Below are 10,092 nucleotides of genomic sequence, written 5' to 3' on the forward strand. Positions count from 1 at the left end.
ACCCCTTCCCATTAGCCCCGCCCTTTTCCCAGTGACCCCCCCCTTAGTGCCCCACCCTCTCCCAATTACTCTGTCCATCACTCCTGGCCCCACCCTTATCCCAGTAGCCCCTCCCTTTACAAATGACCCCACCCATCATAGCCCCACCCCTTCGCAGTGACTCCACCCTTTCTAGAAGCCTCCATCTGTCACTCATTGCCCCTCCCTTTTCCAATAGCCACGCCCTCTCCCAGTGCCCCACCCTTTCCCAGTGGCCCCGCCCCTTTCCAATTGTTCCAGCCTTTCCAGAAGATTCCTCCCACTGGCCCCACCCTCTTCCCAATAGCCCCACCCTTTCCTAGGACCCTGCCCTTCCCAGTGACCCCACTCCCGTGTCCCAGTGACCCCACTCCCCTGTCCCTGTCCCTGTCCCTGTCCCGGTGCTGAGCTGCGGTGGCCGCAGGCCCGGTACTGGGGCGCGGGGGCCAACGAGGTGCAGGGGGCCGTGCTGAGCCGCAGCGGGACGGCCGTGGAGCGCCTGGCGGGCAAGTGGCACGAGGGGCTGCACCGCGGGCCCGCCCCGGGCCACTGCGTCTGGAGAGCCAGTAAGGAGCGGGCACGCCGCCCCGGGGTGGGGGTCGCAGCACCCCGGGGGGGCTCTCACTGTCCCCACGGCCCCTCGCAGACCCCATGCCCCGCGAGCACGAGAGGAGCTACGGCTTCACGCAGTTCGCGCTGGAGCTGAACGAGCTGACGCCGGAGCTGCGCCGCGTGCTGCCCTCCACGGACACGCGCCTGCGGCCGGACCAGCGGTCAGCAGCGCCCGGGGGCCGGCTGGGGCGGGCTGGGCCGGCCGGGCGCTCACGGCCCCGTCCGTGTGCCCCCAGGTACCTGGAGGAGGGCAACGTGCCCGCGGCCGAGGCGCAGAAGCGGCAGATCGAGCAGCTGCAGCGCGACCGGCGCCGCGTCATGGAGGAGAACAACATCACCCACCAGGCCCGCTTCTTCAGGTCTGGGGGGCTCCGGGGCTGGGGGATTCGTGGGTCGGGGGGTGGGGAGACCTTCTGGGGGTGCTGAGGGCAGCTCTCGGCTCGGGGGGATGTGGGGCTCTCAGGGGAACGCGGGGCTCCTATGGGATGGGGAGACCCTTCCCGGGAGTCTTGAGAGCACCCCATGGCTCAGAGGGGTCTGGGGTTCTCAGGGAATGGGGAAAAGCCCCCATGAGAGTCCTGGGGGCACCCCGAGGCTCAGGAGGATGTGGGGCTCTCAGGGAAGGGGGCAAGCCCCCCCCACAGGAGGCCACCCCGTGGTTCTGGGCGATGTGGGGGTTTAAAGGAGTGGCAAGAGTCTGGAGATCCCATGGTTCAGAGGAGCCTGGGGCTCTCGGGGGGCCGGGGGGCTCTCAGGGAAGGGGAAAGCCCCCCTGGAGGTCCCAGCTGTGCCCCCCCCGTGGCCAGGCGTGTGACAGATGCCAGTGGCAGGGAGTCCTGGGTCACCAACCACACCTACTGGAAGCTGCGCCTGGACCCCGGCTTCTCCCACCTGGACAGCGCAGTGCTCTGGTAGCCCCCCCAACCCGGGGGGTGCCGAGCCCCCCCAGCTCCTCACAGCAGTGGGGCTGGTCCCCCCAGCACTGGGGGTGCAGAACCCCCCCCCTTTCCGAGCCATTTTGCCGCTGTTTCAGTAAAACTGTGATATAAAAACGGGAGGGGGGCGCTGGCAATGCCTCCCCCCCGCCCTGGGGCAGAGCCTTGGGGCACCTGAGGCACTCTGGGGCAGGGGCTGGCAGTGCCCCCCTGCCCTGGGGGCACAGGATGATAAGGGGGGGTTTAGGGGGTCGCAGGGTGCCCGCAGGCGGGAAGACCCCACTGCCCCCCTCCCCCCAAATTGTGCACAGGGGCTGCTCTAATAAAGGCTGTGAAGAGTTGGGGTGTGCAGGGAGATTCCTTCTCCCCCCCACCACCACCACCCCTGGGGGGCTCGGGACCCCCTCCCAAATCAGGCTGGCGATGCGCAGGTCCCTCCCCGTGCCTCAGTTTCCCTCCCCACACGCACAGGATTGCCCAGAGCCGTGTCCCCCAGTGCCCCCTTTATTGCCACGTGCCGCTGCCCCCCGCCCCACACCGGGCGCGGGGGGGGGACTCAATAAATACTTCAGCATTAACCCCCCTCCCTCAAAAACCACCAACACAAAAAAAAACCCCTCACCCCGTCCCCCCCGCCCGCCCCCGCGGCCCCACCGGGGTGGCACCGGGGGCTGATTGTCGCGCCGAGCCCCCCCGCTCCAGCCGGCCCGGGGTTTGGGGGTGGGGGGCACGCAGGGCGGGGGTGCCGGCGGGGCCGTGCCCCCCGCTCGCCCCCGGGCCGGCTCAGTTGCCGTAGTAGCCGTAGTAGCCGCCGTCGGCGAGCGGCTCCCGCTCGCAGGCGCCGCCGTTGCGCGGCGGGGAGGCGCTGCCGGCGCTCTCGGGGAACGGGGACACCCTGCGCCGCTTGCACTCGAACGGCCCCGGCTCCGCGCCCGCGGGGGGCTCGCCGGCCCAGCCCTCCGCGTCGCGGCCCTTCTCCTCGCGGGGCTCCCGGTACCAGCCCAGAGCCGCGGCGCCCTTGGGGCCGAACTGCGCGGGGCTCCAGCCCCCCGCGACCCCCAGGCCCCCCGGGCCCTCGGGGTAGTAGGGCAGGGGCGGGTGCGGGGCGGGGGGCAGCGCCAGGGGCTTCACCCCGTAGGGCACCAGCTTGCCCCCCCCGTAGCCCCCCTCGTAGCCGCCGTAGTCCAGCGCGCCGGGGCCGGGGGGCTGCTGCGCGGGGAAGAACCAGGGCGGGGGGTCCTTGGGGGGCAGCGGCAGCGCAGCCCCCCGCTCCCCGCCGAAGAAGCGGCCCGGGGGCAGCGGGAGCTGCTCGGGCACGAAGGGCTGGAAGCGCGGGGCCAGCAGCTGCGGGCAGCCCGGAGCCTCCGGCGGGGACGGCGTCAGGCGGTCGCTCTCCGAGGCCGGGTACATCCTGGGGGGCACACGGGGGGTTTGGGGGTCTGGGGGGGCTGCTCCTGGCTGGTGAGGCCGGGAGGGGGGCGGGGGGACAGGAGCAGGGGTGGCACTCACGAGTCAAAGTTGTCCCGGAATCCTTTGGCGAAGGGGTTGTGGTCGATCTTCAGCTGGGTGATCTGGGGGGGCACACGGGGGTTTGGGGTCCCTCCTGCGGGGTGTCCCCCCCCGTCCCTTTGCCCCCCACCCCACCAGAATGCCACCTTTGCCTGGGCAGGGGGGGCTGGGGGTGCTGAAGGGGTTCGGGGGGGAGTACTGGGATGTGTGGGACGGTCCCGGGGGGGCAGTGGGGAATCCTGGGGGAGGTCTGGAAATTTGAGGGGGTCTGGGGGCACTGGGAGGCCCCCGGGATGCTGAGGGGGTGCGGGGGGGATCCCGGGATGCCGAGGGGATGTCCTGGGGTGGCAGGGATGCTGCAGACCGGGGTCCCGGCAGACACGGATGGCCTGGGGGGAGGCCAGGGGTGTTCCTGAAGCCGAGGACACCCTGGATGTCGCAGGGGGGATTAACGGGGCTGCTCGGGGGCGGTTTTGGGATGCTGTGGTGACACTGGGATCTCCTGTCTGGTTTCTGGGAGGGCGCTGGGGCGTCGCTGGAGTATTTGTGCTTTTGGGGTTTTTTTGGGGGGGGTGCTGCACGCTGGGGACTGGCAGGGGGTCTCGCACTCACGTCGGCGTTCTGGTAGGCGGTGACGGCGATGAACTGCGTCTCGGGGAAGGCGAAGGTGTGGGTGTGCGGGGAGGGGTGCCCGTCCTCCCCCTCGCCCTCCTTCACCTCGGTGACGTGCAGCCGCGGCTGGTACTTGTGCAGCGACTGCAGCACGATCATCTGCGGGGCAAAAGGGGACAGCGAGCGGTCAGGGGGGGTCACAGCGAGCTGCCACCTCGGCGGGACCCTCCCCTCACCTGCCCGACGTTGTTGGAGGCTCCCTTGTTGTTGGTGAGCTTCAGCTTCCCGAAGGAAACCTCCTGGCGCATCCAGTGCGCGCCCGTGTTGGGCGAGTCGGGGTGCAGGTACAGGCGGTTCCCTGGGAGGGGACAGCGGCCACAGCGTCACCCCCGCCCCGAGCGGCACGGGGGGGACGGGGATGAAGGGCCCGTACCTGGCATGCTGCCCTCGGCCTTCCCGCACTGCACCCACTTTCCGCCCTGGTAGCGCCAGTGGTGGTGGTCCACCAGCACCACGTCCACGCAGACGCTGTAGTGCGCCGCGGGGTTCAGCCCCGACAGGCTGAAGCTGAGGAAGGGGAACATTCGCCTGGGGAGGGGACAGAGGCACAGGCACGGTCACCGCCCCCCGCTCGGCCCGCACGGCGCGGTTTGGGGTGGGGGCGATGGGGAAACTGAGGCAGCGCGGTGCCCGCCCCCCTCGCGGTGCCCGGAGGAGCTGAGTGACCCCGGCAGCTGGGGGATGCTGTCGGGGCCGATCCCCCCCCCCGGTATCTTCCTCCCCCTCCCCAGGCACCTTCCGGATCGGAAACCAACACCGCTGCTATTTCGGGCCGGGCGCCAGCCCGCGCCAAGGGCAGGAAGGGGACACGGTGGCACCGGGGGGGACCCGGCAGCTGCCACCCCCGGGCTGCGCCCCGCTGCCCCCCGCGTGTCCCCTCGAACGGCAGCGCTGGGATCGCTGCTCCTGCTCGGGGACATCCCTGCTCGGGGACATCCCTGCTCGGGGACATCCCTGTCCCTGCTCGGGTACACTTCTGCTCCTGCTCGGGGACATCTCTGCTCGCTGCTTGGGGACACCTGTGCTCCCGGGCTGCCACTCGTGTCCAGCACTGGCTGCTCGACCCAGTATCCCCAGCACCCCCAGTACCCCCAGTACCCCCAGTACCCCCAGTATATCCCCAGTACCCCCAGCACCCCCAGTGCCCCCAGCATCCCCAGTTTCCAGCCCAGGCTGGGGCCGAGCCTCCCCGCGTGCCTGCGGGCACCCCTTCTCCCCCCGCGTTTCCCGCCTTGGAATTTTGGAATTTTGGCAATTCCTGGAGCTCCGCCGGCCGGAGCGGGACGCCAGGGTGCCACCCCAGTAATGCCACCCCCGGTGGGCAGAAAGCCACCAGCGGCCACCCCTGAAAGCCGCACGGGGTGTCCCAGGCTCGGGGAACGCGCACCCCGAATTCCTGAGGGGAAAAGGGGGGGACAGGGGGCAGGAAGCGGGGCTGGGGCAGCGCCGGGAAGGGCAGCGGAAAGAAAAGTCAGCGGGTGGAGGCTGACTCAAAATTGCCCTTGCGAGAGAGTGAGGAATAGAAAAAGAAAGAGAAGAAAAAGGAAAAATAGAAAGAGAAAGAAAAAAAATTAGAAGAAAAAAAGAAAAAAAAAGAAGAAAAAAGAAAATTAAGATTAAGAAAAAAGAAAATTAAAATCAAAAAAAAGAAGGGGGTGGGAGGAAGAGAAAATAGAAAAAGAAGAAGAAAAAGGAAGAGAAAAATGAAAAATAATGAAAAAAAGTAGAGGAAGAAATGAAGAATCAGGAGGAGAAGAGAAAGAAGGAGAAGATAAAGACTAAAAACAAGAACATGAAAACAGTAAAAATAAGAGTAAAAAGAAGATCAAGAAAACGATAAAGGAAAAATATAAAGATAAAAAGAGGAGTAAAAAGAGAAAGAGGCAGAGAGGGCAGCAGCCGTGGCGAGGAGCTGCATGTGCTCGGGCCCGGGGCTGGCCCGGAGCATCCCGGGGTCCCCCCGAGCCCCCGCAGACCCCGATCTCCCCCTGGTGTCCCCCGAGGAGCCGTCCCCGCGGGCTCGCATCTCTGACAAAAAATCTCAACCGCGTTAAAACCGCCCGGGAGCCGCCGGGGCGCGGAGCCGGGCCCCGCTCCGGCCGGGCCGAGCCCCGGCGCGGCTGCTGCAGCAGCCCCAGCTCTGCAGGGAGCGCAGAGGAGGAAAACAGCTTTTTTGGGCTGGTTTTTGGGGTTTTCTTGCCCTCGGCTCCCACAGCGCTGCCAGGGCGCTCTCACGCTGCCGCTGCCGCGGGGAAACCGCACGGGCCGGGCCGGGCACGGCAGGGTGGGGGCAAGCCCCGAAACCGCGCTCGCCTCGCGTTTATTTTTAACCCCCCCGGCGCTGCAGCCCGGCCCGGGCGGGACTCGGCGCCCCCGGGCCCGGCGCTGCGGTTTGGGGGGTGCCAGCCCCCCCAAAGGCGGGCGGGACCCGCTGGTTTGTCCCGGTGTGAACCGCGCCGAGCTGGGGACAGCGCGGGACAGGGGGACAGGACAGGGGACACAGGACAGGGGACAGGAGGGACAGGGGACACGGGGACATGGGGAGGCGGGACACGGGGACACGGGACAGGGGACAGGGAGGCATGGGGCACAGGGGACAGGGCACAGGGGACAGGGGACAGGGGTCAGGGACAAGGGGACAGGGGACACAGGACAGGGGACAGGACACAGGGGCCAGGCCCCTCTGCATGGGGCACAGGGCTAGGGGTGGGTGACACAGCATGGTGGCACGGCAGTGCATGGCACAGTGACATGGCACAGTGGTGGCACACCAATTCATGGCACGGTGACATGGCACAGTGGTGGCACATCAGTGCATGGCACGGTGACATGGCACAGTGGTGGCACACCAATTCATGGCACGGTGACATGGCACAGTGGTGGCACACCAATTCATGGCACGGTGACATGCCATGGCTGCTGGACACGGCACGGTGGCACAGCTGGACACCGGTGACACGGCAGGGCCGCGTGGCACGGCACATCTGCACAGCACAGCTGCGCTGCCCGCCTGGGTGGCAGGGCACAGCGAAATGTCACCGCGCAGCAGGACACGGTGACAAGTCACAACATGTCTGCGCCAACCCCGCCGAGCTGCCACCGGGCACTGCGTGTCCCCAGAGCCATCCCCAGAGTCCCCAGAGCCATCCCCCAGTGTCCCCAGAGCCACCCCCAGTGTCCCCAGAAGGCCCTGCCAGCTCTGGGGTCCCTCCTCCTGCACGGCCACCCCTCAAATCAAAGTCACCCATCAGACTTTGTGTCCCCAAAGCCACCCCAGCGTCCTCTCCAAAGGCAAAGCCGTCCCTTGTGTCCCCAAAGCCGTCCCTTTTGTCCCCAAATGCAGAGAGAGCCCCTGCACCCCCCAAAGGCAGCGCTGAGCCACCCCCAAGTGCAGGGACAGGCCCTCGTGTCCCCTCGGGATGCAAAGCCAGCCCCGGTGTCACCCCAAGGGCAGTGTCACCCCAAGGGCAGTGCCATCCCCTGTGCCACCCCAAGGGCAGTGTCACCCCAAGGGCAGTGCGAGCTCCTGTGCCACCCCAAGGGGCAGTGCCAGCCCCGGTGTCACCCCAAGGGCAGTGCCAGCCCCGATGGAATTGCCCGTGCCCGGCGCTGCCGGGTACCGGAGAGTCCTTGGGGGTTTCCGCAGGAATCCTGCCCTGCCGAGCCCCCAGAGCCGCGGGGACGGGGACCGGGACGGGGACAAGGACGGGGACAGGGACAGGCCTGGGAAACCGGCCGGGATTGGCCTGGGCCGGGACGGGTGGGGTGGGGTGGCCCGGGACAGGGCGGGATGGCTCAGGGTGGCACGGGACAGCAGGACCAGGGTGAACCCCAGTGCCACCGCGTCCCCCCCAGTGCCACCGCGTCCCCCCCAGCCTCAACCCCTCCCGGGGGTCCACGGGGGGGCTGCACCCCCTCAGTGCGAGGGACGGGCGCCCTGCCCTGCCCCAGAGCTGTTTTGGGGTGCGGGTCCCCGCTCGGGTCCCCGCTCGGGGCTCACGTCCAGCCCTGCCCCAGAGCTGTTGTGGGGTGCAGGTCCCCGCTCGGGGCCGTCCCCCCCGAGCCCCGCGGGGGCTTTTCCTGTCCCCGGGCGCCGCAGCAGCAGCAGCCCGGGCCGGGGGAAGCGGATGTTCTGTGGCTCGGCTTTGACGCTCTCCGCGGGCTGGGCTCGCCCTGAGCCCCCCCTGCCCCGAGCACCCCCCAGCCCGCAGCCCCTCCGTGCTGGGGGATGGAGATGGGAAAAAAAAACAAAATTGGCGCTTTGGGGGTGGGAGGTGAAAGCAGAGGTGCAGCGGGCAGGGGGACGGGGAATGCGGGGCCACCCCAATTTCCAGAGCCTCAGCACCAGCAGGGAGGGCACTTCCCCAGCACCCAGCTGGAAACAGAGGAGAAAACGGGGAAAAAAAAAGCGGAATTTCAGCACAGTCCTGCAGGGCCTGCGGGGTGGCGGGTAACAAACAGCAATTTGGGGTGCCCGCCCCCCCGCCGCCCCCTGGGGACGTGCCACCCCCTGCGTGCCGGGCTCGGGGCCGTGGCAAACCAAGCGGCCCTAACGAGTTTAGACTTGCAGCACATCCAGCAGGTCGGGCTCGGCATCGAAGTGACACCAGGGACCCCCTGGGCGCGGGGACGGGGCTGGCAGGGGGGGCAGGGGGGCTGGGGGGGCCTGTGCCCGCTGCCCGGGCGCAGAGGGGGGTGCAGCCCCCTTTCCCCTCGGCGCGGGGGTCTGGGGGCCCCTCGGGGGATGTGCTGTGTGTGACCCCTGTGTGTGACCCTGCCACGGCCAGAGAGACCCCAAAGGGCAGCCCAGGGTGGGGTTCTCCCCCTCCTCATCCTCACTGCCCCAGTGTGGGGCTGAAGGACGGGTTTAGCTTTTGGGGCTCCCCTTGCTCCAGTCCTGGCGACTCCACAGGGCCTGTGTGGCACCCGGACCCCCCAAACCGGGGTTGGGCAGACCCCAAAAATCCCCCAACCCTCTCTCAGCCCCTGGAGCCCAGCCCAGCACGGGGGGGACAGCGCGTGCCCGGCTCTGGTGGCACCGAGGGCGTTTTTGGCAGCCAGGACGCGCCAAAACGCTGCCCCTTCCCTGGTCACACGCGGGGCCGGCGGGCTCGGCTGAGCACAGGGGGGTTCCCACCCCCGAGAGGGGACAGGGAGGGGACAGTCGCCCACCCTCCCGCGGCCCTGGGGGTGGCAGCGGCTCCTCCCCACTTGTTGCAGCGCCGAGCTCCGGATCCGGCCCGTGGGCTGGGGCCGGATCCGAGCTGCCTGCAGGCCCCTGGCAGCGCCACCGCCTCTGCCACCTTGGGACACCGAGGGTCCGGACCCCCTGTCCCTCCCTGACACGGGTGGGGACACCCCCAGACCCTTTTCTCTTTCCCACAAGCCTCAACTCCCCAAGGGAACTGCACCAGGGGACGGCTGGGGTGCTTTGCCCCCACCTCCCGGGCTTTCCTTGAAACCCACGAGGGGCCGGGGGTCCCCTCCGGCACCCCCAGCTCCACAAACACCCCCCACCCTTCCGGCCCTCTGGGGAGACGCGGCCGGACACCTCAGCCCTTCACCGTGGGGTCTGTCGCCCCCCGTCACCGCTGTGTCCCCACCCCCGGTGCCCACAGCGGACCCCCGGTGCCGGTGGCGCTGCCGCTCTCTGTGGCGGTGCCCCCGTCCCCCCGTGGCTCTCATGTCCCCCTCGGTGTCCCCACCTCGTCCCCTGCGGTGCCTCACGCGTCCTGCGACAGTTCCCTGTCCCCGCAGCCCCGGTCCCGCCGATCCCGTCCCAGTCCAGCCCGCCCCAGTCCCCTCCAGTCCCCCCCAGTGCCCCGGCTCTCCCGGAGCCCCCCGGTGCCCCGGCTCTCCCGGAGCCCCCGGTGCCCCGGCTCACCTGCCCTGTTTGGTGATGATCATCTCGGTCTGGTGCTTGTGGAACTTGGCCCAGAGCGGGTAATTGTTGAGCATCACCTGCAGCTTCCCGGCCGCCCGGTACCCGGGCAGGGCGCAGAGCGGGGGGCACAGCGGGCCCCCCCCGCCGCCGAAACCGCCCTCGGCGCCCCCGTAACCTTCCACCGGCTGGGCGGGAGGCGGCGGCGCCCGGTAGGGCGGGCACGGCCCCAGGAACCGGCCGCCGAAGCCGCCGGGAGCGCCGTAAGGGAGCGGGGGGGCTCCCGGTTCCGGTGCCCCTCCATCACCGAAGAAAGCGGCGGCGGCGGCGGCGGCGTCCCGGGGGCCCGGCGGCTCCTTGGCGAAGCTGGCGGCGGCGCTGAGCATGGGGGCGGCGGCCCGGGGGGCTCCGGTGCCCGGCTCCAGCGCGCCCATGGACGGGCGGGGGGCGCGGCCCCGCTCAGCC

The 10,092-nt window shown here is 69.3% G+C and overlaps 2 protein-coding genes across 5 annotated transcripts in view; one reads left to right on the forward strand and one right to left on the reverse strand.

The window, feature by feature from the left end:
- The window catches only part of OSBPL7 (oxysterol binding protein like 7), an 8,155-nt gene extending 6,249 nt beyond the window's left edge, over nucleotides 1-1,906 (forward strand). For 3 of the 4 annotated variants that reach the window (XM_039704672.1, XM_039704669.1, XM_039704670.1), the window contains 4 exons: nucleotides 443-584; nucleotides 665-791; nucleotides 867-989; nucleotides 1,437-1,906. In XM_039704672.1, the coding sequence (XP_039560606.1) occupies nucleotides 443-584; nucleotides 665-791; nucleotides 867-989; nucleotides 1,437-1,545 (501 nt within the window). In that variant the 3' untranslated portion in view covers nucleotides 1,546-1,906. The remainder of the gene's footprint in view (nucleotides 1-442; nucleotides 585-664; nucleotides 792-866; nucleotides 990-1,436) is intronic. The other variant, XM_039704671.1, reaches the window with a different exon arrangement.
- TBX21 (T-box transcription factor 21) lies at nucleotides 1,872-10,068 on the reverse strand. Its single transcript, XM_039704674.1, is given in 7 exon segments — nucleotides 1,872-2,416; nucleotides 2,418-2,976; nucleotides 3,075-3,136; nucleotides 3,687-3,845; nucleotides 3,923-4,044; nucleotides 4,120-4,274; nucleotides 9,631-10,068. Coding segments are annotated over 7 exon segments (1,893 nt in total). The 5' UTR covers nucleotides 10,062-10,068; the 3' UTR covers nucleotides 1,872-2,011.
- Between the last annotated feature and the right edge of the window lie 24 nt (nucleotides 10,069-10,092).

The sequence above is a fragment of the Passer montanus genome, unplaced genomic scaffold (assembly GCF_014805655.1).
Source record: "Passer montanus isolate IOZ18808 unplaced genomic scaffold, ASM1480565v1 scaffold179, whole genome shotgun sequence".
Taxonomy (NCBI): domain Eukaryota; kingdom Metazoa; phylum Chordata; class Aves; order Passeriformes; family Passeridae; genus Passer; species Passer montanus.